The 25945-nt window shown below is 42.6% G+C and overlaps 1 protein-coding gene across 2 annotated transcripts; it reads left to right on the top strand.

Annotated features, from left to right (window-relative positions):
• ANP32A (acidic nuclear phosphoprotein 32 family member A) lies at window positions 1–25222 on the top strand. Of its 2 annotated transcripts, none has more exons than XM_074966623.1 (7): window positions 1–203; window positions 17968–18117; window positions 18278–18400; window positions 20533–20731; window positions 22356–22453; window positions 23603–23663; window positions 23867–25222. In XM_074966623.1, exons 1-7 carry the CDS (start codon window positions 150–152, stop codon window positions 23926–23928), a joined length of 747 nt encoding a protein of 248 aa, XP_074822724.1. In that variant the 5' UTR covers window positions 1–149; the 3' UTR covers window positions 23929–25222. The 2 variants fall into 2 exon arrangements, with proteins under 2 accessions (XP_074822724.1, XP_074822722.1); XM_074966621.1 differs by lacking the exon at window positions 1–203 and adding an exon at window positions 2462–2494.
• Window positions 25223–25945: the final 723 nt, after the last annotated feature.

Genomic DNA, 25945 nt, shown 5'->3' with positions numbered 1-25945 from the left:
GTGTTAGCCGCGGTGCTGGGGCTCGGGATTCCAAGCGGAGCTGGTTGAGCCCTCAAAGTCCCTCACCGCGCTGGCTTTGGGGGGGTCTCCACTGGTGTCAATACAAAAGAGGAGCTGAGCAAAGCGAGGGACTCCTGCTAACCAGGGACATGGACATGAAGAAAAGGATCCACTTAGAGCTGCGGAACAGGACGCCCTCAGATGTAAGCAATGCAAAAAAAAAATCCATCCCACATTTTGGGGGGTGTATTAAAATTATTACAAAATTTAGGGGTGCAGTTGTTATAGGTAACGCCCGTGGCAGCTGCTGCTGAAGCCGCTGTTGCCCTTGAGGTGCCTACCGGTGTGTGTATGTCTGTGTGCACCCAATTTGGGGTGCCCAAAGGCGCACGCGTTATGGTCTAGGGGAAAACTATAAGCTGCTCCTGAGTCTGCTGGTGTGAAATGCATTAAAGGGGCTTGCAATGCGTTAAATGAAAACAAGTTGGTGGTTCTCTCTGGCTGGTTTAGTTTGCAAATATTTGCACTGGCTGTTGGGCAGGGAGGGACTGTGAATGAGTTGAAAATGGTTTAGTTTAAAGTGCGTCTTCATTTCTTTGCAGTGATCAGGCAAGAGAGACTGGGGAGCCATATTTGTAACTTTGTAGTCCTCATGAACGCGCCCTTTCTCTCTCTCTCCCTCTCCAGATGCTGAGAAGACAAAAAATAGGATTTTAAAACAAATGTTCACGGGTTTTTAAAATCTGATCCAGCTGACAGTATCGCAAGCTTTTAATAAAAAAAAATTGCCAAAATAAATGCACTCTCCACCCCCTCTCCATCCACACACACAAAAAGACTGGATTTTTTTTTCCTTGGGGCTGGACTTAGGTTGTTGTTCAGCGTCTGACTGAATAAATGAGAACAAGAAAGTTTGTCAGGACAAAAATAGCCCATGGCTGGTTGTGTACAAATTATGCAGACACGAGAAAACCTAGTTACCTCTCCTCGTTTTTCTGTTTGTCTCCTACTGATCCTGCAGCGATTGCAACAGAAAGGCGATAGGGGTGGGGGAAACCCAACTTGGGAAGACCCCTCACCCCTTGCCAAATGCACCCAAGGAGAAATTAAGGTTGCCTCTGTGTTGGTGCGTGTATGTGTGTGGTAGTTCTCCTGTGACGGGAATTTGGTGTTTTGTGCTGCGCAAAGGTGACCGGTCTCGTCTCTCCTGTGTAGTCATCGGTGTATGGGATCGTTGCAAGCGCCTTTTCCTAGCTTGGGCACCTTGGGAACTTTAGTGTAACATACAGAGTAAATAGCCAGTCTCTGGGGGGAACTCCCCCCCCCCCCCCATCTGGCCAAGGATTTTTAGAAGCCAAGGCGGAAGAGGTCATTACATAATGGCTTAAATACTAACATAGTTTGATATTTGAGGGCAAGGGGAGGTGTTCTCCCAACGATTCGCCTCCCTCTTAGACTACTAGGCTGCTTTGGCTGGAAGGCTCTGGGCGTAGATAGGACCGAATGAAAACATACCTCTCCAGAAATCCAAAAGTATCCCTCTCCTTTTGGAGGGAGGGAGGGAGGAGGGTGGAAACTGCCCCAACGGTTTTCCTATCGCTAGTAAAATGTCTGACGGACAAAGCTGGGCAGATTTACGTAACCTTCTTTTTAAACTTAACAAAGTATTGGGGAAGGAGCAGGAGGAGGGTGTTTCCGTTGCATTGAGCTGGCTAGTGGGTCAGACACCTTGCCTTGAATATGAGCAGCAACACCTAGTAACAAAAAGTGGGGTGTGTGTGTGTGTGTGTGTGCAGGTTGCTGCATGAGCGGGGCTGCCAGTGCTCCCTTGTGTTGCACTGTGTGTATGTGCCAGCGAGCTCAGCACACGAGGGCTTGTTGTTTGTGAGAGCTGTGCAAAGGGGACAAAGAGCAAACGGAGGAGCTTCCTAAAGAGGGGCCTCTGTCCCTACATCTCTGCCGGGGAGATGAAATATTCCTCCCTCCCGCCCTCCACCCCATGAAATCATTCCCAACTTTGTATCCTCGCGTTGGCAGCACCACAGTAAACCTGAAGAAGGACAAGACGCCATGTTTTTTTCCATCGAGCTGCAAAAGAGAAAACGGCTGGGGTATGAATCCAAGGCGATTTATTCTTTAGGAGCCGTGCGAATTCAATAAAGGAGGGAATTCTTAAAGCCACCATTGATGCAGTTAGCAAACATTCCTTGTTTGTTACATTCTGGACGGAGCGTGTGTGTGTGTGTGTGTGTGGGTCGGGGTGCGGGGGAAGTTGCTTTAAATGTTAGTATTTGTAACAAACTATAAAATGAGAAGCCTATATGGATCTGCAGTTTAGTAATAACGATGATGATTTGGTGGGGGAGGAGAAAAGCTTAATGTTTTGGTATAGGGCAGGTCGTGGACGTAGAATCGTAACGCTTAAGCGGCTGAAGCAATGAGGGCGCACTCAGGGCTCGCTCTGTGTGTGTGTAACATGACTGCCAGCATTCAGGTCTGCCATTTTGTCACTGTTGTTGTCACTGAGTTTGGGGGGGGAGGGAAGGAGAGGGGAGGAGAATGTTTTTAAAGAAGATAAAAAATCTTTTAGCACGATTCCCAGCAAGGTACCGACGGTGTATTCTAACCCGAACACTGCTGCAGGGTGGCTGATGTGGCGGGGGCCTCCAGGGAGGGAGGCCGGGTGTGGGTGTCTGCAGAGGGGAGAATCCCAGTGCTTGTTTGTCTCCCTGCAAAGTCGTCCCTTGGCAGCGTGGAGGAGCCTGTATCTTTAAATGGAGCGTTGGTAGCTCGAAATGGAACGTTGTGTTCGCGAGCATTCTGCGGCCTGGTGACTAACGTTCGGAGGAGACTGGAAAGTCAGTCACGCTCTCGCCAGTAGCACCTGGCTGCGTCTCCCCTTTACACCCATCGTCAGCGCGGGCATTAATACCAGTTTGTTGTTGTTCGTTGTCCAAATCCCGATAGTACTTGCTTCCCCGGAGCTGGAAGAAGCAAACAGACATAGAAAGTCGTTTGCACAGTGGGTTTTTTTTGTTTGTTTGTTTGTTTTATTTTTTTGAGATGGCTTTAAAATGCCTGCAGCAGCTTCCAAAGGGAGGGGAACGCATTATTGATGAGTTGGGAATATGCCTTCTTCCTGGGCAGGGCCCTGCGGGAAGGTAGGTCTCGATTTTTTTCATGGATTATGGAGCAGTAACAGCTAGCGCCGCTTGAGGCTTATCTGCACTTTTCTTCACGCTCCCCATTTTTAACGGGTGCAGGCGATAAAGATTTTCTCCAGACTGCTCAGTGGCACGTTTTAGCAACAATAGTTTTAAACCAAATTTGGTTTGCTTTTCTCCCTGTGCTTTTGATGAGTGGAGAGTAACATTAATAGACCTTCTTTGATTGGGACAATGTTTCTTTGCGCTTCTATAAACTCAGTTTTGGTGGGTAAAGAAACCCGGTTAGTTATCTAACATGTTACTTTGTCAAGTGTAAAGTCTTTTTTGATTCTGAGAATGAACTCGCATAGCAAATGCTATAGTTCAAATTGTTCTAGATTTCATTATAGCATATTTATTTTAAAGACAACTGGGGGGAACAATGTCTGTCTGCATTGCTGTTTTACCAACCAAATCCGAAGGCACCCATTAGAATGTGGCCAGTTCATGTGAATACACATCCTCTCATGTCATGGAGAAATCAAGTGTACAATCTGGGGCCTGCCACTCTTCAAAATTCCCTTTGAAATCCAATTTAGTGAGCTTGTGCCTTTGGGCACTAGATAAAGTGGCAAACTGAATTTTAAAAGTGATTATTGCTTGTGCCCATCCACTACTTCATGCAGATTGTGTGTGTTTCAGTATAGACAGAACAATGACATTAAACTTTGATATTTCATTCATCTGTGTTTACATAGGTGTAAAGATGATGCAGTATTGTCAGTAACTACCTGACAGGTTAATGGTTTCCAGTACGTTTTTGCACTACAATCCATATTTTAGCAATATCTGGTCATATTGTTCCATTGGGATTATTATTATTTTTAAAATTACCATTAAAAGAAGTATACTCCAAAAAATTGGCCTTCACTTTACAAAACCAAAGTTGATTTAACTGAAGCGTTTGAGCCATTTGTGCCTTGGTATTGCAGCCCATGTGGTATTTAACATACATCAGCCCCTTGCCAGGGTAGAGGTTTTGCAAATCAAGTGGAATAGTGAAGTATATCAGAATTTCATTACCTTTGTGGGTTTTTGTTAATATTCTGTAGGCTGTAGAGAGATTTAGTATAATTCTTGTTTGGAATACTGCTTAATACTGTGTAACAGAACTGGTTACTTTGATCTGCTAAATCTTATAATCCTGTAGGTTTAGTATACATATTAATTAACAAAAGTATATAATGCAAACATATTAAATATGGTGGAATGCATAGGAACCCCATTTTTCTCCTCTCCTTCCCCCCCCCCCTTTTTGGGTTTGTTTAACATGAATTTAGTGATGGTGAAAGGTGCCAGATTGATAGTACCTGAAATTATATTTTTCTATGTATTGTACAGTCGGTGGCTATGCAGTTTTTCCTACTGGAATTTTCTCCTTTTCTTCTGTATCCACTGTGTTTAATATTGAGAAAGTAGATCATATGCTGTGCACATAAGCTTAGATGTGTATCTTACTTATGATAGTAGTTTTCTGATGTAAACACCTGTCCACTTGGAATTAGAACAGATTATTTCACGTAGGTTACTAGAGAGCCATCAGATGGCAATGTAACTACTGAACTACATAGAAGAAGCTTTTGTGGGCAGATTTTTGGGCACTTGTTTGTTTGTATTGTATATAGCCTAACTCAGTAGCTAAATACAAAGGCTGTAAAGCAAATGATCAGTTTTAACATTCTGTCTGGCTAAGCAGCACAGATCTTGCATGTGTTTTTGAAATTCTGCTAAAATGTCTTTTTTATGCTTTAGAGATATGTTGTTGATTACTTTAGTCCAAAGACTTAATGATTGTTCTAAAAGGGACACTATTAACTTGAAATTTAGTCAATTAAAATAAAAGTTGAAAGTTACTTCATTTTTTTTCACATCTCTGGATTCCCCTGCCAAAAACTTCTGTTTAATTTTATTTATGTCTGTTCTCTTCTGTTGTGTGGAAAACCTACACAGACAAAAGGGAAAACAGTGAAAATGACTACTTATAAAGTCCTATGAAATGCCAAAGGTAAACTAAAATATAACTTTCCCCTCTAGTCCTGTATGGTTACTATGTTAATTGCAATAATAATAAATGGCTTAAGTTGGTGTGTCTCTTTCAAGATTTGCATTCTTGTGAAAGCATTGTAATAATCCCAGTTAGTGTCTTCATTTAAATTTTATCTCTCTTGTGCTGAAAAAATAAAAAATGAAAGGTACTCGAACTATTTTATGCAGCTACTAGCAGCCTCTCTAAATTTGTGACCTCCTGGTAGTCTGCTAAGTTCTCAAAAGTGTATATTAGGGCTATATGTCTCTGCATCTATACTGCTGGATCCCCAGAAGGGGTGTTTTAGTAAAGGTGAATAAATTGTTTGTGCTGGAACAACTGATATTGGAAACGGGCAGGTATGAAGGAAGCATAGTGAGGCAAATATGTACCTCATTTGATCTAGAATAATGGATGAGAATGAACATGCCCCGGTACAGAATTCATGTGTGAGATCCGTAGTGAGCAGTCTAGAAATCTTTTTTCCTTTTTAAACTTGACCAAGCTGTAAGCATGTGAAGGGATCTATGTATGTACAAGATAAAAACTTGCTGCCTAGCTTTCTAATCTGTCCATAATGTTGCCATTATCTGGTGGATTTTCTAGATTTTTATTGTGTGATTTTAATCCTGATATTTCACCCTCAACTGTTCAAAATTCCCCGGTGGTTATCAGTATCTCAAATGCAGTCATACTTATGCAAGGTGTAGGATGATTCATTTGTGTACAAAACAAGAAAACATCAACTTGAAAAATGGTTCTCTCTTGATAAAGGTATCAGAACAAAAGTAGCTGAGCTTTAGTTAACAAGCCACCATATAATGGTATAAAGAATTGCATTATGTCACATGAAGAAATAACGGGAAGCTGAAAAAAGAGACACAGCAGGAAGAACAGCTCACTAGTACGGACTCTTGAGGGCCTAGGTGATATGATTGACTTAAGCCTGAATCTGATAACTTGTCCTACAACCAGATCTGCACACACAGAATCTTGAAAATCAATGGACAGCATCTGCCGTCTGCTACACTGCCCTACTTCTGCACCAAGATGTGCCAATATTTTGAGCTTAACCATATGGAACTTCAAAATGCAACATCAGAGGCAATAGTTCAAGGCCTACAGTACACTATTCTTCCCCTCTTAATTCATCTTGAATTCCTAAGGACTGTATTGTCAACAAATATGTACATCTTTAAAGGCATTGAATTTGTAGTGTAAAGGATGATGGCTGCCTTTTAAAAACTGATCTACTGTATGTACTGCACCCCAGTTAGGAATAATCGTAGACATGGACTATATTTACTCATTCCATCTCTTTGGATAAGTAAGAACATTTATAATGGAACTGTAGAGGCCAGAGAAAGGTAAGAATTGGACCCATAAAAATGTAACTACTTATGTTTCAAGTGTGAACCACTTTCAAATGATTTAAACAATGTAAAGCTTTAGATCTGAGTGGTGCTATGACCTCAACAGTTCTGGTTTCCCAGCCAGAATCTGGTGTTGGAAGAAGTGTGTTTTGGAATTCCACGTGAACGGACTGGAAGATAACAGAGCTGGCATAACCTGACGCTACCATTGAGACTTTTCTGGCTGTGGCAGCTCTCAGTGGACTGGGTGATAAACACCTTGGCCAGGTAAAATGAAATCAAGTTTGTACGTAGCCAGGTATGGTTTCTCCCTAATGAGAACAGTTAGCAGTTACTCTCTGCTGATGGGTCTAGCTGCAGTTGCTGGTTGCTACTTGACTATGAACTTGTTATTTTTGTAACATACAAACCATTTTCATTTTCTTCCTCTGCCATCCTTTCACCCTACCATTCTTCAAACAATGTTCGTAAACTCTCTTATTTTCTGCCTCTTACCTAACTCTTTAACCTCGCTTTTCTCTCTTTCCTGCCAGATTTTCCCTCCACTATGGGATTCACTTCCTGCATGCTTTTCTTCAAATACATTGTGTTTCTTCTCTTCTCTTCTCTTCTCTTTTTTTTAAATTAATAACTCTTTGGGCTCAGTCTTGCAGCCCTTACCTACATGAGTAGTCTGAGTGAAATCTAAACAAGGTTCAGGATTTGGGACTACTATCAATCTTCATGTCTTCACTTCGACCTGTATAATAAGAGTCACAAGGCCGACTCATTATTGGAGCATTAATTTTTCAGTCAAAGTGGCCTATCGGGCACTTCCACTCAGTTTCTCTTCCAAGTATTAAAAAGGTTGGAAACAGCATGTCCCAGTAAATCTAGTGAGACATTTCACTTACATGGTACTCAGTACCTACAACTTTCCAGACAAGATATTGATTTTAATATTAGTGATTAATGTGCTAACATTCTTAGGAAACTTTTATTTGACTTAAGGCAGGAAATAAATTTCATGCTAAGTTTATGAGAGTAGCAGATATGGTTGATCCAGTACTGAATGACCACAGAATGTGTACAGCAGTCTAGCTAAATGTTAACTTGGAATTAAACCATTTTAAAATTAGGTATGACATGCACAAGATATTTGAATGCGTGTTTACTGTGTGGCGCGGAGGTCATTTAATAATCTCTAGCTTTTCTATAGTGTTTTCCATTGGTAGATCTCAAAAAGGAGGTAAGCATCATTTATCCCCATCTTATAGATAGGAGAAGTGACTTGCCCAAGGTCACCGAGCAGGCCATTGGCAGAGCCGGGGATAGAACCAAGGTCTCCTGAGGCCCCATCAGTGCTCTGTCTGCTAGGACATCCTGCCTCCAGGAAAAAGACGGAAGCAAACCTCAAAGTGGCGCGCACAAAAAAAAAAGTGGTGGGGGCATTTTAATCACTTCACTGTCACTGTTTAGGCCTGGCCCCCTCAAATGATGTTCAGACCTTAGTGGTTCACGAGCCAAATTAGTGATCAGTATTACCCAAAAGAGCCTCAGTCACGTGAATTGATTGTTTCATTTACATATATATAATTCTCACAGCAAAATGACTGACCAAGTATTCTACAATTGGTTAATAAAATAGTAAAAGCTTCCTGATTGGTTAATAGTTTAGATGAATTAATAACTAAATCTCCCAGTTTTAATATGATGTGCTGCAAAGAGCTGCAGGAGAGGGATTAAAGAGCTACTTGTGGCTCATAAGCCTCAGTCTGGGTATCCCTGTTCTAAGGCTTTTGTGCTGGTCTATAGCTAATTTTATAAAAGAAACAAACAAACTAGAAAAACCTGCCTATGTGCCCTTGAATAAAGGGGCTTGCTACATTTTTATAAGTATTCTTTGACTTATTGACTAGCATGGTGCATATTCTTGTGTATATACAGGTAGTTACTGAGATGTTTCAGTTGGAAGCACGCTTACATATATTTTTAAGAATCATGTCACACGAAAGTCTTACTAAAGTCATAAATCCTATTTTTTTTTCCTAGAAGTTTTGAATTGGAGGTGCTATGCGGTTAGTCTCAGCAATTTTGATTTTAGGGTGTATACCATTAGCTTTCTTCCTCCCTCCCTCTCACCACTTTCCTATTTCATTTGAAACTTCAGACTTTCTTAAACTCCACTGCAGAAACATAGTTCTTAAGATCTTGTCTTTGACTGTCTATGTATTTGTTGGTTTCTGGGCTGACGGTGACACACTGTACAGAATGTTATAGAGTAGAAATTTACAGATAATGGACCAGATTCATGGCACAACTTTAAACCCAGTTCAACTGGCTAGTGAAGAATTATTTCCCCTGTGTATAGGAGCAATTTGGTAGAGTTGATCTAGTGGTTCTTACTCCACACCCTCTGCTGGCCCCCATGCATGGGGTGTGGCCAGGGAAGAGTGGGCCTTGCCAGGATGCCCCTGCAGGCTGTTGGCAGCCAACAGAAAATGGTAACCTGTAAATCCTACGCCTGCTGACTAGTCATTCAATCTGAATCATTAACTCACTTTCCATGGGTCCTCCTTCCATATTCACAATGAATAATTCAAGAACAAAATGCTAGGCTGGTTAAGATTTGGGATAATTGTTTAGAGCTAAGGTGTTGGTGTATTTTTATTTTTAGTTTTAATTGATCTAATAACTGACAAACTGCTTTTTCTTACTAATGAACTTGTAACGCTCAAGTATTTCACTGTGGCTAAACATTATGGTATTAATATTAAAAAAAAACTTGTTAAAAGTGCACTAGAAGATAATGGGGTTTTTGTGCACACACACACGTACTCACAACTAGAGTGAAGTAAGCAGAGAACTGTGCCAACACGATATGAAAGTTAGTGAGCTCTTCAAATATGCACATGCTGAAATTGTTGGTTGTAAAAGTAGTTTGGGATTAAGTAAACAGTACAGGGAGTTTCCAAGCAAAAGAATATGTAGGTATTAACATATTAAAGTTTGATGGGGCTGGACCATTCAAAGACCACCCCAGATAGAAGCTTTTAAAGTCCAGTGTTGTATTTCACATGACATTTTGTGCAAAGATTCAGAATTCCAACTCCATGACTACAGGTGCCAAGTGGATAAAATAGCTTGAGATGTGAATAGGTCATTTTTATTTACAGTGCTGTCTGTGATTTCATTTGTTCAGCATTCATGAACTTGGCAGCCCCAAAAGTGCATATATTACAATCAGTCCGAGTGTGCTGGTGTTTTCCATGTTGGATAGGATTTGAGCCTGTCTTTTTAAATGAAATGTACATGCTATAGTTAAAAAAGTAAAATTAAAATCTGCCATAAGGGCACCTTTGACGTTAGTAGGACATTAACCTTAGTGAAGATGTCTTTGGGATGCGCTGTCTGCTCATACAGTTTCCATAATGTGGTAACCGAATGCCTCCCAAAGTTCTAAAGTATATACATTAGGCCCATTCAGAGTGTCTACTCTTACTAAGACCAGGAGTCCCTGCCTCCGCTACTTTAATTCTTCAGCGCTCTGGCTGCTAGATGTCCTGTTCATAGCTCAGGATGGGAGGGGTATGTGCCGTGTGGTTCCCCAGAAGGGAAGTGTCCCATCCTGATATGTGGAGTTCTCTGCATTTATGTTGCATAACAGTGACCAGGCTCCGTGCTAGGTAAGTGGCACTCCCATGGCCAATTTTCTTAATCGTTTGTTTAAAACACTTATGATATTTGCTGATAAATAGGTGAGTGAAATTAGTTTGTTTCATCTCGTCAAAGGCCTGGAGTAAGGCCTGGGGGTTGAAACATCAAAATTACTAAATTTATCCTGACTCCGATAAAAAACAAATCTTTAGTAACATGCTCATGTTTGGGGGGCAGGCGTATGTGTGTGTGGGAGGGTTATATTTAAAAATATATGTGTTTTGGGGGAGGTTCCAAGTATCGGAACCCTTCCTGTATCTGTTGAAATGTAGGTTAGAAAAATCTCAGATTTAGTCCAGCCTAGGCGGTCTCTCCTGTGAGACACAGAGCAGTGCTAAAGGAATAGTTGAGGATTACCCCATTATAGGGGAGTCCCTAGTGGCATAAAGCCAGCACACTCCATGCCAGGCCACCTATTTCCCCCTCCCACACCCTCCACCCCACTCCCTCCATGAAGGTGGAATGCCAGAGGTGGGAGAGGAACGTGGCCAGAGTATGCTGAGCTCTGGAAATACTGGAATGGCAGAACAGTCCCTAGGAGGTGTGTCCTACTTGGCATATATTATAACAGCCCAGGAGCTACTCTCATTTAACCTGGGGGCCACACTGGGTCCTGGCTGCCCCCAAGGGTGTATAAAGGTGGTATAATGCCCCTCTGCCACCTCTCCTTAGGCGTGTCAAGCAGAGCTAATGCACCTCTGAGGATCCACCTCTAAATGCCCAGTACTTTCCAAAGGGCATGTATGCTGCTTACAGTTACCGATTAAAAGAAAAAACAACCTTTCCAAACCTCTCTTGGTTTCATTTTGGTGGCTGGTTTCGAGCCGGAAGTGCAGAGGTTTGCATAATTGCACCGAGTTTGCAAAACTTCACAGCAGCTGCAGCTTCAGTGCAGCCTGTTTAATAGGCTGAGCACTCAAGCATGTCTTGATGCCACATTCCAAAGAGTATCTGAAGGGAACATCCATAAGCATTTAATCCTTTCTGCTAGGGCATGGCAAAAGTAACTTTGAGGGAGAAGACTATCTTGTAAACATTGAGAATGTAAGGCTCTTTACCATCAGTTTTTCTTTCCCCTGATTTTTCTGCGAAGTGCCAATGATGGGCTGTCCTGCCCTCATTACACTTATGGGCAGTTTAACAGGATTCGCCCTTCTCCAACAAGCCAAAACTTTCAGCATGGAGAGTATTGTGTCCTTTTGCATGGAATATGTCAAAAGATAATTGCTCTTGGTTGCGATGACAGATTGTGCCAGAGAACAGTTTATTGCAGTAACATAAGTTGGGTGAACAAACTGGTAGGTTTCTGCCAGAGGATCCCCAGCCCACAGGATCACTGATCTGGAATTAAGTGCTGGAGCTAGCAAGAAATCTGATTTGACAGCCTAAAAGGATGTGTGTCCATCATTGATTATGAGTGATGCAGGGGCAGGACTTCCTGCCAGGCCCAAAAGCTCAGAGGGACATGCTCCCGCATTTTGGGGGAGAAATAGAGTTTCTGCAGCTGCATCTAAAGAACTGAGCGGGCTCCCATTTGTCACAGACCTTTTCCCCTCTCCTTATGGATGGAGAGAAGGGAGCACCTGGCACTGAGATTAGGCAGTGCGGGACGGGAAGGGACATAACTCATTTGCTAATCCCAATAGGCCAGACACTGGCCAAGAGCTTTGTGGTACTGAGTGAATGTGCTTCCCCTTACTCTGTGGGTAATGTGGCCATGTGGAATGGTGGCCATTTGCGGTCCCTACCTCCAGTGTCAGTGGAGTGGTGTGGCTGAATTTGATCCTTGGCTTTCTAGTAGTAAACTTGCTATTTAACCTGTTAAAAACTGAGTCTTAACTGTGCAGTTTTTGTAATATCATTTACATCGCTCTTCTAGTCTTGATGATCTGTCATGGATTACAGTTCAGGGATTTAATCGCTGGCAGTGCCTACTTGCCTTTGAACCATTGCTCTGTGCTTGCAGGAGTGAAATTGTAGGCTCTTTGGAGCAGTAACTTTGTACTTATTGCACTGTATATATATATATATATGTAGACAATGTAAAAAACCCACCATGTCATAAACCCATTGGAAAATACTGATGTACGTGTCTGTATTCCTTGGCATGTGTGTAAATTAGTATGACAGAGTATATTTGTTTTTTCAGAGAAGTAAACTGACCTACGTTAGGGTCTCTGTACCTATGCAGAAAAGTGAGCAAGGAGAAAAATCATGACAGTAAACTGTGCAGAGAATGTGTAATGAAAGTTGCGTACGAGTGTCCCCATGGAATACAGTGCCTGTGTGCATACAATGGGCTGTCGTTCACTCAGAACTGAGCATCGTTCCACAGTTCACACCACGGGTACATTAAGAACGCCACATAAGCAGTGATGAATACAGCTTAATACAGTATCTGTATGAGAAAACTCTGGATCCTATCGGTTATCACACATGGAGTACTGCAAGGGGTGATGTGATCAAAGGCATGGAGAGATACAGGACACACTGTAATCCATGGCTAGGCATGCAAAGTGGACGGACATCAAGATGATGTCCGTCTGGAAGAGTCTGCCCACACCAGAGAGAGAAACTGGAGGGGCCACAGAAATAAGTAAAGAGTCAGGTGAGGAGGGAGCAGTGACCTATTTAGGGTTCTAGGAGGCCACACAAAAGCAAGCCTTGACACTAGCAAACCACAGAGCAACACACAAGCCGCAGTGTGTGTGCCACCAGGAAGCACCTGGCTCAGCTGGTGGCCGTTTGGCAGGCCATAGGCTGGCAGAATGGGGAAATGGAACACCCAGAGCCGGCCCCTGGGATGAAGAGACCAAGATGGAGCCTCAGAACCAGTTAGGGCTCTGCACACCGTGACCAGATACGCAGACAGTCCCAACCATGGAGCAGTCATTGCCCCGACTCCCAAATGCACCACGTTGCATTGCAGGCAGAGGCTTTAAAGATCCACACCACAGATCCCAATGAACCAATCTGTCTGTCCGCCTCCCACTGGGCTTGCTGCAGTTCAGGTGTGTGACCCCTCTGCTCTGGCAGTTGAGTGGCCATCTGAGACTGGCTCATGGACAGGAACCCTCTTGGATACAGAGATGCTGAAGGACAGTGTTATCTTTGGTGGTTACAGAGAGAACCTGTGACATGCTGTTCTTGCATTGTTTCCCAGAACTCATCAACTCTTTGTGGGTGGGGAGCATGTGGCATGCTCGCTTTTCTGTGCGGTGCATAGGCTGAGTGCTGATGGTATGCCGCCTCGCTATACTGCAGTAATGGGATGCTTAGGAGGGTGCAAACGTGATGTGATCTCTTAGAACAATATTGCACAACTTTGTACCTTTCCTTCTGTCTAGATTCTTATGGAGCCCACTACCACCAGTAGTTTGCTTGTGCATCATGCAGTGAACAGAAGAGTTGGAGCCTAGATGCCTAGGAGCACTGGAGGTCTCCCATCCTTTTACACACCCATGTAAAAATTATCTCTGGAAACTTACTTCCATAGTCTAGCTCAGGGGGTCTCACAAGAAATTTTTTGATGGCCTCAGATGGCAGCCACCAACTCTTGCTGGCGGCCACTGACAGGTTTTCCTAAAATACTCTTAACTTTTTTAGGAAAAACAAATAAATATGCACATATACATGTCCAACTCATAATTTATTTATGTACATTTTTATTAGAGACTCAAAAATAATGTACAGTTGTCTCTATTCTTTACTGGACCTAAACAGAATAGAAACAAATAATGTGCTTTGTATATTCTTTTCTTTTTTGTTGTTGTTGCAGCTTTTGTTTGGCTGCTTTTTTTTTTTTTTCTTCTGTTTCTGTGAAAAGTGATATATGTTTAACACTGCTTTATCCCTCCCCCAGATCACTGCCTAGGAGGGTGTGGGCGCACAAAAAGCCCCTGGTAGCCGCATTTGAGAAACACTGGGTAGCTTGTACCTCTCGTCAAAGATAGTGTCTTCCTTAGCTTGACTGAACTGCAGGGCTCCAGTAAGACAGTATTGATTCAAATATGATACGGCAGACTCTCATGTTCTTAATTCATAATGGTTAGAGCCCATTCATCATGTTCTGAAGTGTATACTGAGCCCTATAAAGGGGGTTAGGGTCTGAGTGGCTAATACTACATCCATCCATAAACGCTTATCTGCTATGTTTTATTGGGGTGAAACCAAAGGGGAGAAGTCCTGTATGTGAAAACGAAGAGCTCAGTGACACACTCGGCATGTTCAGTGGGAAGTGTGATAGGAGCACTCCGTCTGAGGCCAGTTTCCACAAAACTACCCAGATTCTTTTAGAAAATAATCCACGGCAAAAGGGCTGCAAATCTCCTTTAGCTAGTTAGTCTAGTTAGATACTCTTAATGGGAGTGGGATCTTATTTTCCCTTCCATGAACCTTCTCAGTAAACCTGCCTTTGTCACTGTACGTGAATATCTATAGTGTCAAATCTTACACCCTGCCCTAGTCCACCCTTAGCCTGGGAGGGAGGGAGTTATGCAGTGCCCAACACATTGGGGCTCCAGTGGTGATTGTCTTCTTTGGTCTAGTTGGGCAATAGGATATGCTAGATCAGTGGTTCTCAAACTTTTGTACTGGTGACCCCTTTCACGTAGCAAGCCTCCGAGTGCGACACCCCTCCCCCCCCATAAATTAAAAACACTTTTTTATATATTTAACACTATTATAAATGCTGGAGGCAAAGTGGGGTTTGGGGTGGAGGCTGACGGTTCATGAGCTCCCCTGTAATAACCTTGCAACCCCCTGAGGGATCCCAACCCCCAGTTTAACCCTGTGCTAGATAGATGTGTGTCTTCCCAAACAGGGCCCTCTTGTGGATGGGAGATCACTGTCAGACCTCCTCAGCTGTGTGGACTCTAAGAAAAAGGGATAAGCTCTCGAGAAGGGAAAGATAAAAGGAGAGGCACGTAAGAGAAAAAGGAGTGGAAAGGGGAAGGGAGGAGGAAGTATGTGTGTGTGGGAGGAGGGTAAACTAACATGGGGTATATAACACCTGTGTGTAAAATTTGCAGGCTGGTTGTGTCAGCTGCTGTGTGTAAAAGTGCAGACGAAAAATGAATGCAAAATAAAGTTTGTGCACTGAAAACAGAATGAAGTCAGGAAGTTCACAAAAAGAAAAGGAGGACTTGTGGCACCTTAGAGACTATCCAATTTATTTGAGCATAAGCTTTCATGAGCTACAGCTCACTTCATCGGATGCAGTGTATGGTCTCACGCAGCCATGTTACCGTGGTCCCATTGCACACCAGTGGTATTTTCTATTCCTGTATATTTAATGTGGTGAAGCCCGCTCTGCTGTGGGATCTTTCACTTTTTTGAATTTCAAAATGATTTTTAACTTTGCCACTGTGAGGTTGCACTAACAAAATTCGTTGAATGAAATTTCTCTCTCAGCGAAAAGGGCCAAGATCCCCAATTAAGCTGGAGGCAGGCCAGCTCCTCTGCTGCCATTTCTGATCTGTCCTTCCTCCCCTCTTGCCGCCTCTTTTGCCTGCTCATCAGCCAGAGGCTGAGGGAAGAGACTCAAGAGCTTCCATCACTGTTTTATGTAGGAGTCTGGTTGTTTTGGGAGTTTTCTACCCCTGGATTTGTCTCATCCAGGTAGTAACCAGTCCCCACCCAGTATCTTGAAGTATTGTGGCAAAAGGACATGCCTATTGAATACTTCTGGGTTTGCTTGTTTCTCCTGCCTTAATTTCAAATGAAGGTGGGGTGGGTTTTTTTGTTTTGTTTTGTTTTTAAGTGAGACATTTATATAGGAAATAATACATAAAACTTTATTAATAGTCTTCTGGTCTGTGTGTGGATTCTTTTGCAAAACTTGTACAAGGACACTTGTTTATCATCGTTCTTCTGGGGAAAAAATTGGGAACAAACCTGGAAATTGCATTTCCTGTTGAAACTCTGATTAGTTGATTACGTGCATCACTTGTGCACGTATGCCATCTCTGATCTCCCTTCACCTACACGGAGCCCCCTTGAATTCAGCACATGGATTTCATTGCAAGAATGGAGACTAAGTGATTCCACATAAAGTTGAGTTAGATATCTAGTAAAGCTATTTGATGCACCCATGGCTATTGCATCACATTGACTTGAATCTCCTGCTATGCGATTACTGCAATAGCCATTTTCAAAAAAAGAAACATTTGCATATTAACTGCGTTGTGTATGCAAAGGAAGGTTTCCTCATCTTGCTAACTCTGTGGTTCTTGCAAACTCTCTTGGGCCCTATCCCCTTTGCTTTTAAAACAAAAGATTCTCCAGATTTCTCAGGCTATCTGTCACAGTAGGGGGACCTGACTATTGCTGAGTTTTGGAACGCTGCTCTGCCTCCAGCCTTTTCCCCCTCCTCAAGTTTCAATGGTCTGTTGTATCCCTTGAGGACCTATATCATGCAGGGCTCTGTAATGCAGTCATAGGGCTGTATTCCTCTCTCCGTGCTCTCATAACTTGCCCATTGATAGGGGAGTATTTGCACTCTTTATTCTGGCAAAATGGGGGAGGATTTACTGTAGATTCGTAACTGTAGTGGGTCACCACTCATGCTGTGTATCCTGCTAGTGTTTCTACCAGGGATGTACTGAGTGTGGTAAGACTGCATGAGGATTTGGTTAAAAATTAACTATTTTTATTCTTTAATCACGGTGGTGGGTCTTTTTTGTCTTAAAAGGCTGCTTTTTTGCTTCAGCATCGAGCTGTGTCATTCAAAGGTGGCACCTTCGTAAGGGCTGTTCCTCAGCAAGAAACTCCCATACAGTAATTTATCCCAGCTTTTGCTGAAGGGGGCAGGGTCAGCATTTGTGAGACCACATGGGCAAATCCTGCCTCCTCCTTTTCCTCCTCCCTCTGTTCCCCTCCATGACCGCTCTTTCTCTACAGTATGGGGGAAGGGGATGGTGAGACAGAAAGGACAGGATCCATACGTGCTCAGATGAGCGCAGAGGGGGAATCAGGCTATATCCACTACACCTTCGCTTCCAAGAGTACGTAGTGGAGTTAGGAGTACAAGTGCCATGGAAAGTCTGGCTCTCCCTAAAATGTAGTATTAGTTAGTCTGTTTCACTTCTCAGAAAATATCTCCACAGCCAGTGGTCTAAAATTAAAGTTTACTTCTTTGAGTAGCTTGTTGTAATAAATTGAGATAATTTCTTAATGTAGAAAATGGTATTTTAAATCACGGATGTAGTGCATTGACAGGCAAGAAGTTATCGGAGCTGTAGACTCTTTTTAATGAAGTCTTGAATATTCCAAGCTTTTGTTAAAATATCTTTAGCAGTAACTTTGAACAGTTGTTAGGAACTACTAGTAAATCATGTAAACTAGGATTAATGCAATAGAACTGGCTCTAAGCCATTTGCAGAATGCCATCCATGTTCAAGTTTGCTTCATTTGTCTTTGTCTAATAATCATGTTTGTGAAATGTAGCTGAAATCCATCGTGAGATATTAAGCTAGCATTGTAAACAACACTGCATGGCAGAAGCTGGAAAAAACAGTTATCTGGTGCAGTTGCAAAGTAAACAGCAAACTGTTGTATTCGGTTCCATAGCTTAAGTGGGTTTTTTATTATTATTATTATGCTGTTTAAACATTGTACCTGACTGCAGGATAAACATTTTAACACATTTGAATTTTGTCTTTTCCAGGTTAAAGAACTCGTTCTTGACAACTGTAGGTCAAATGAAGGCAAAATTGAAGGACTCACAGATGAGTTTGAAGAGCTGGAATTCTTAAGTACAATCAACGTAGGCCTAAGCTCAGTTGCAAACTTACCAAAGTTAAACAAACTTAAGAAGGTAAATAAAGAAGTGCCACATGTTGTATTTTGCTCTTAATGTATTGCAAGAAAAAAATATAAAATGCGAAATAGATGTTCACATAAGAACTTCCTCTAACCAAGTCAGTTGCATTTGTTTTAAAATCTCTTTAATTTTTATTTTTTTGTCTGACTTCTAGCTCGAACTAAGCGATAACAGAATCTCAGGAGGACTGGAAGTATTGGCAGAAAAATGTCCAAACCTCACGCATCTAAACCTAAGCGGCAACAAAATAAAAGATCTCAGTACAATAGAACCTCTGGTGAGTTAATGCAACAGCAAAAAGTGCTTTAAGTGTAGTTAAAACCCCTAGGTCTGTATGTGACCCTTACGGGTCCCTTACAAACTGACACCCCAAATAGGATGCGAGGTTGTCCATCTCTGACACTTGGGCCTAACTGAGGCAGGCTGTAATATGTTGGCTGTGTGCGTATGATAATGCCTCCATCTAATGGCCAGTCCTCATCAGATAGAGTCAGTACACGTCCATGGGGGGGAGTGGAGGGAGAAGGGGCGGAGAATGGGTCTGGTTTAGGGGGATACGGAGTCCTTAGTCCTGAGACTGATAGTGCAAGTCTAGTAGCACTCAAAAGTTGCTCTGTGGTGGCTGTTCACTGGGCTATACCGTGAGTTGTGTTGGTGGACTCAGTCCAGTTTCTGGTGGGCATTTGTTGACATCACAGTCCTCTTCCCTCCCCGTTTGTGTTTGGTACTAATTAGCACACCTGTTGCTTAAAGAAAACCCAAGAACTGGAAGGGCCAAGGTAACTGTTGATACGTTCTCTGCTCCAAAAATGGTACCGTCAAGCCATGGCTGAGACGGATTGGACGGGGACGTATGCACGGGTGGCTCACTGTACTCCGCTTGTCCTGAGAAGAGAGGAGGGGCTGTAGTCTCCAGGACTGCGAATCTGGAGCTAATCAGGAGCCCCGAGACTTGCAGTAAAGGTGTCCTTGCATTAGCTGTACACCTATCAATGTCCCACTTCTGCTCTGGAAGAGTAAAAAGCAGCTGTCAGTCATTTCTGTGCACTTTAAAAGTGGGAACAATCTTACACTTCAGGGTAGCTCTTCAGGAGGGAATAAGTAAGACATTTTTAATTTTACAGTATTTGGTGCCATGGATCTTGTCCCTCAGCCCCACTCCTCCACCGGACAAAGTTCTGCTAACAGGTCCCCGGTTTGGAAACTTGTGGGCCATTCCCGACACTTCCATTTTCTACCCCAGGCATGGCTGGCTTCTACTAACAGAAGCACCTGCTCCCCCTGAGCTGTCCCATTTGCATAGCTGGTGCATAGCCCTGGCAGCATGATCTTATAACTACCACCCCTTTTCCTGCTGGACCCCTTTATATCTCTTGTTTTCATGACACCTCAACCATTGGGTTAAAAGTGGATCAGATTACACCTCTTGCCCTTATAATACTGTTTGGTGTTGTGTTTAGGAATCATGCTGCAAAATCAAGGGCTATGGCAGGCTTTGTCGCCAAGCCTTCAGTCTTTTTACTCTGTTAATATCATTCCATGAAAATCTCGTGCTCTCCTCAGTCTGAACCAGTGGTTCTCAAAGTTATCTGTTCCAGACCTGGATCCTCCTGAGGCTTCTCCTGTGTCGCTGGGATCCATCGCGAGCTATACACGACGGGCAGGGTGGCCATGAACCTCTGCCACCTGCTTACAATCTCAGGGGTCTAAACTAATAAACCTTCACAATTTCATAGGAGACCATTGCTCTCCAGCCTTCATACTAAGCTCTTAAAGGGAAACCTTTCAGAACATCCAAGGCAAATCCTTAAGCCACCATACTTGTCTTTTCTTATGTTTAGTTTATAAGTGCCATTGCTTTGTTTTCCCACCTAAAAATTCTGTGCAGCTGAACATAAGCTGAACCCCACCCCGGTTTTCATCCTGCTGTTGGTGGTTATGTAGGCTCAGAGTGTTGCATAGCTTTTAAAATCGGCTGTTGTATATCCCCTTGCAGTAGAAGATTGTCATTGTGTCCAGAGAAGAAACGTTTAAAATTATCTTACTTTGTCTTGGTGCGGTAGCGCAGATAATCAACTGCCCTAATGTTTAACTGGCCCCCAGAGTGACGTTGAGTCAGGCACTTCACCCTGTTCTGTGCCTCAGTTTCCCATTTGTAACATGGCAGTATGGATACAGAGCTTTGTAAAGTGCTTTGAGATCTGTGAACAAAGAGTACTGTAAGGCCTGACTCATTCTGTGCCGGCTAAACTGGTACATAATAAACTACATGATGATTTAAAACACTCCATTTTATCCTTAGAAGTTGCTTGCCAAGATATGTACCTTCTGGGTGTTAACTGGCTGCCTTTCAGTTTTTAAAGTGCTCCCAAGACAGGTCTCTGATGGAGCCTCCATTTTTACTTATAGAAAAAATTAGAAAACCTGAAGAGTTTAGATCTTTTCAATTGTGAGGTAACCAACTTGAACGACTACAGAGAAAATGTGTTCAAGCTCCTCCCACAACTCACGTATCTCGACGGTTATGACCGGGATGACAAAGAAGCACCAGATTCCGATGCAGAGGGCTACGTGGAGGGCCTAGATGATGAAGAGGAGGATGAAGACGGTATGTTACTTGCTCCATTTAGTGTATTTAGATTATAGCCAACTGATGTGCATGTTCCTTTCTTCTCCAAAAGCAACCCGTTCACCTGACTTGCGGGTGAGAGAAGGGTTCTCCCAGCACCCAGTTCCCTGGCTTTTGTAGATCAGAACGTACCTGTGGCTCCTCCATAGACTGAGGAAAAGCTAGACTTGGATAGCCCAGGCAGGGCCTACAAGAAACGCACACCCTTATCTTCAGTCAGAGAGTGCTGGGAGGTCTGGCCACGAGAGAGAATGAGACAAGCACAAGGGCAGCAAATGGGAAGAGGCAAAACTGAGGGGAAAGTGACTGACAGGAGGGAGACACTTATAAGAGAAACTGAAAGGATGTCCGTATTGCTCTCCCTCTTCCAAGCCTTTTACAGTTGGGAGGTAATAAGGCATTTTCTCCATTTCCAGTTGAGGAAGCTGTGGCAGGGAATGAAAAGTGGCAGGTCAGAAGCAAAGCACACATAGCCATTAAAGATTGAGAGGACAGACCCTCAAAAAGGGGGAGGGGAAGAGAGACTGAGAATGGAAGATAGTAACTGGGTTAGGGGACGGGGACAGAAGCAGAACAAGTGAGTGAGGCTGAAGTGTTGGTTAATAGGAAAGCGTGACATTGAATTATCAGTAACAAAGTAAACAACGGCTGAGATAGATCAAAGGAGCAGAGAAGGCACATGCTGAAGTTTGCTTGGGGCCAGCGCTGTCAAAGGCACTGCAGAAGCAGAGAGTAACTTTATGAATGTTAGGAAACTAACGTGCCAATTCTCTTCGGGTCTGTTGTGCCATTCCGCTTCACCCCGACAGCCTGCATTCAGAGGCATCTGGCTTACCAGTTGGATAATGTCAGGCTTGGTTTGGAGAATTTGCTGGACTCTTCAAACCAAGCTGAAAAGCATAGCACACAGAATAGCTGGACTTGCACTTTCTCCTCGAGTGCAGAATTTGTTGTGTTGTTATACAGTAAACACTGCAGCACTGCCTGGCAGACGGGTGCACTGACAGAACAACGCAGAGGGTCAGTGGGGACAAAATATCTCTCCAGCACAGTATAAATGCAGGCCTGAGTGAAAAATGCTTTAACTTTCTTCACAAAAATCCATACCAGTCACTGGATTATGACCCCTTCACATTGCTGCTGCAGCCTAGTGAGGATTGAGCAGCCGCTGGGGGAACTTTCCCATCGCCAGGGACAGGACAGGGTTGCTATATACAGCTCTTTCCGTCCCCGCCACCACCGGGTGTAAGGAACAAGCTGGAGGATAGAGGGTTCTGGGAAACCCACTGGCAGCAGTAGGGAAACTGCTGTAAATTAGAGCAGCCCCAGGTCTGCTCTGACTTATACCCGGGCCACCCATGCTCCCCCAACAGTACACAGGCATCCAGGTGGCTTTAAGCCACCATTGCACCACTCTGTGCAGGATTCATTCTGGCCTCATACCTTGCAGCTGGAAAAATGCAACAAGCTAGATTCAGCCTTCAAGCAGTACTTGTGTGTGTGCCTTTTACATCAGTGGGAAGGCAGGATTTGGCTGGTAATGTTTAAAACTACGCTTACTGTAGACAGTTAACTGAGCTGATAGGCTTGCTTGCTTGTGTAGAAGAGGAGTATGATGAAGATGCTCAAGTAGTAGAAGATGAAGAGGAAGATGAGGAGGAGGAGGAAGGAGAAGAGGAGGATGTGAGCGGGGAAGAGGAGGTAAGGATTCGTGGCCGGGGGAACATCTGTGTCAGGTCTGAATACCTGCATAGAAATGTAAACCACATCACCACCTTTGTTTTTAAGTGCACACTTTTTTCTTCCATCTAAGAAGCAATGAAAATAAAGGGGGACAGGTTCTGAAGAGCATCTGCCTGTGAGCCAGCTGCCATCTAGTGACCAGTAATAAATCATTCAGCTTCTTGGGATCATGTTGAAAACAGATGTAACTTTCAGCAGCTCTATCGTTTAACATCTCCAGAGCTAGCCGCTTTTCACACACAGCCTAGTAAAAGCTGGTGTTGAAGTCTCTGAGAGCAGTTGAGAGAAAGAACTTATGTCTCAAAAAGCAGATGCTTAAAGGAACACTGAGCCCAGACTTCTGCACAATGATACTGATTTAAATAAGATTTCAGTCAGAATGTTTGAGAATAAGATTGGCCTGAAAGTAGAAAACCAAGTACTGTTAGCTTCAGACTCAAGGTGGGGGTGTTTGTCAATGGCCTTTACCTAAAAATAAAAAGGTGCCGATTTTTATAGTACAGAGATTCTTCCCTAAGTCTAACCTCAGAGAGGTTGAATGGGTAAAATGGAAAGCAGAATTCAGCACAGTGTGTGGTTCCTACAACTGACCTCTCTTCCCCCTGCCTCACCTGCTTCTCTCTCTCACACACAGCTTTCCCTCCTGCTGTTAAAGTAGTAACAGAAGTGGTGAGGTCCTGTGTTTAAGTGTGTAACTTCAGAATGCTTATAACTAAGCTTCGTGTTTTGTTTTGTTTCCACAAACAGGCCCTGTTCCCATTGAAATTAGTGGAAGTTTTGCCACTGATTTCACTGAACTCAAGATGTAAATTTTTGTGTTTACATATCAGTGTGGCTTTTAAAAGCATGTAGTGGGAAGATTGGTTTCGTCTTTGAGATTGAGAGGAGGCTGAATTTTAAATGAAATTGGGTAATATGGCTACTCTTGAGTCCTGCTGTAAAGAGTGGGCCGGAATCCAGTGTAGGAAGGTATTTTAGGGAATAAACTTGCACACTTATGCGGGGGGGAAAGATACCTTTCAAGGGATTTTTCTCAATTTCAAGATACGGTTGAGGGTTGTCGATTTAGGAAAGGTGTTGAACAAAACTTTGTTAATCTTTCTGTAGGAAGATGAAGAAGGTTATAACGATGGTGAAGTAGATGATGATGATGAAGAAGAAGAAATTGGTATGGCAATAATACAAACTTTAGTACAGAACCGAAGTAGTAATGTACTGTTTTTAAAAGCAGAACTGTATCTGAATATATATTGCTGTGGTAATAAGCCAGTTCCTCATGTGGCCTCGTGCATGTGAATAGTTTGTTTTTATGGTCATGCTGTGACAATACATCAAAGCGCACACATAACCCAGCCCGTATTTATTTTGCAGAAGAAGAAAAGGGGCAGAAGAGAAAACGAGAACCCGAAGACGAGGGTGATGAAGATGATTAAACTGAATAACCTATTTTGAAAGTTTCCTATTGTGATTTGACTGTTTTTACCCTGTATTCTTCCCCCCTTCCCCCCCCCACCCGAACTTTTTTTTTTTTTTCTTTCTGATTGTAATGTTGCTGTGGGAATGAGAGGGAAAGCGTATTGGGCGGGCGAGGGAAAATGCTATTTTTACTGCCACTCCTACTTTTCATTTAAAATTTTTTTTTGTCCCTTTTTAGTTCCTGACTGTAAATGCAATAGAAAGTATAAACCAAGTGGCAATTTGTTTCTTGTTATTGGAGTGGATCGTTTGACATCTTAAACTTAAGATCAGTAGAGGATATCCAAAATAGACATACAGTCTGTTTTGAGATAGCTAAATATCTCTGGTTGTTGGGATTTACCATCTCTGCCAGTCACTAAGCATATTGTAAGATTTTTTGGGGGGATGCTGCAGATCTAGGCAGAGCATCCAGTCCACAGCAACAGGTGTGAGAATGGCATATTGATAAAGTGATTTCTTTGTTGCCTGTTTGTGAATGACTGCCATTTTCAGCCAAAGCTTTCCCTGCTTCTGTAGGTAACTCTTATTTTGCTGTTTGTAAATAGTGACCAAATGTGTTCTTTTTGTTTTTCCTTTTGTTGAGTTCCTTTGGATCTGGTTTATGGGGTGACTACTTTGCAATCCCCCTCTGTGTGTTGTGTTTTTGGGGGTTTTTTCCTTTCTATTTTGGTGTTTTGTTTTTTTTTTTTGGCCTGGGATACAGCCAATACACTGAAAATGGCAGGCATTTAAATATATATATAAATATATATATAAAAAAGTGTTCCTAATTCCTGAGTTACTAGTGAAATGAATTTGACAATTGTAATAAAAAAATGTTTCAACCCTTTTAAATAAGGTGTGTACTATTTTGGTCTGTAATATATAACGACACTTAGTCAATTTTAAGTGATGAGAAACGACTTCCACTTGTGCTATATACTTAGAAAATTTTTACAAACCTAAATACAGGAGACAGTACAGCATGTAGTGTAGGAGGTTTCTTTTCATACAAGCAAGCACGAAATACTAATACAAAATTGTATTTTCTTACCTAGTGGAAGTCAGTAAAATGACTGAAAATACCTAGTGAATGTACAGTTTTACTTTCATATCCCTCTTTAAAATAGCTTTAGAAGTGACTTGTATTTCCTAGTCAATATTTCATCTGTATAAATACATTTGCAAGTTTTTTTTCCCAGAAGAGCCAAACTTTTGAGTTTTATGTCTGTTTGTCATTGATGAATTTCAATAAATCTTTTTATACAATTTTTTTTTTGTGGCTTATTTGAGTAAAATGGGCCACTGGGAATGAACTGCATACCTTTTTAAAAGGCATTTAATGATAACACATTCTGTTGAATTCCCTGGTATTTTTAGTAGTCGCTTGATACATTTTCTTCTATAAAATTGCTCTAAGCCATGGTTGGGTGAAAGCAAGGGGATATTTTCACTTTAATGCAAATGATGATATGCTATCTTTATTTCAGAAAGTTTGTTTGTTTTTTAAGTTGCCAATAAGGTGACACATTTTAGCATGTTAATTTTTCCTACCAGTGGTCTGTCCTAGCCATATTAATCCAAGTCTAATAGAGAGAGCCTTTGGCTTTCTTCTGATTGTTTTAGTTACCATGGCTCTACATGTCAGTTGCTAGGCTAGTCTGTTTAGCAACGTTGGTGTGGTATTTGCTTGCTAATGAATGAGACTAAGGTTCCTCGAGGTCATCGTTTGTTTCTCATTAAAGATCCAAAGCAAAATCTCCTGGTTTTCCTTTGTTGGGAAGGGGTTCTGTACCATAGCTGCATGGCATACAATGTTCCTAAAAGGGACGGGCATACACACACACACAGAGAGCGATGCAAGCTACAGAAGAGCACACGCACTCAGTCCCGGACTAGTCCCCTTTAAGAATGTGCCAGTTGCTTTACAGATAACTGCATATTTGCAGCATTTATTTGTAAGGCGTTTCTTAAAGTGCGTGGAAGTGAATG

The sequence above is a fragment of the Natator depressus genome, chromosome 10 (genome assembly GCF_965152275.1).
Source record: "Natator depressus isolate rNatDep1 chromosome 10, rNatDep2.hap1, whole genome shotgun sequence".
NCBI classification, from domain to species: domain Eukaryota; kingdom Metazoa; phylum Chordata; order Testudines; family Cheloniidae; genus Natator; species Natator depressus.
This window is presented reverse-complemented; position numbering and strand designations above follow the sequence as displayed.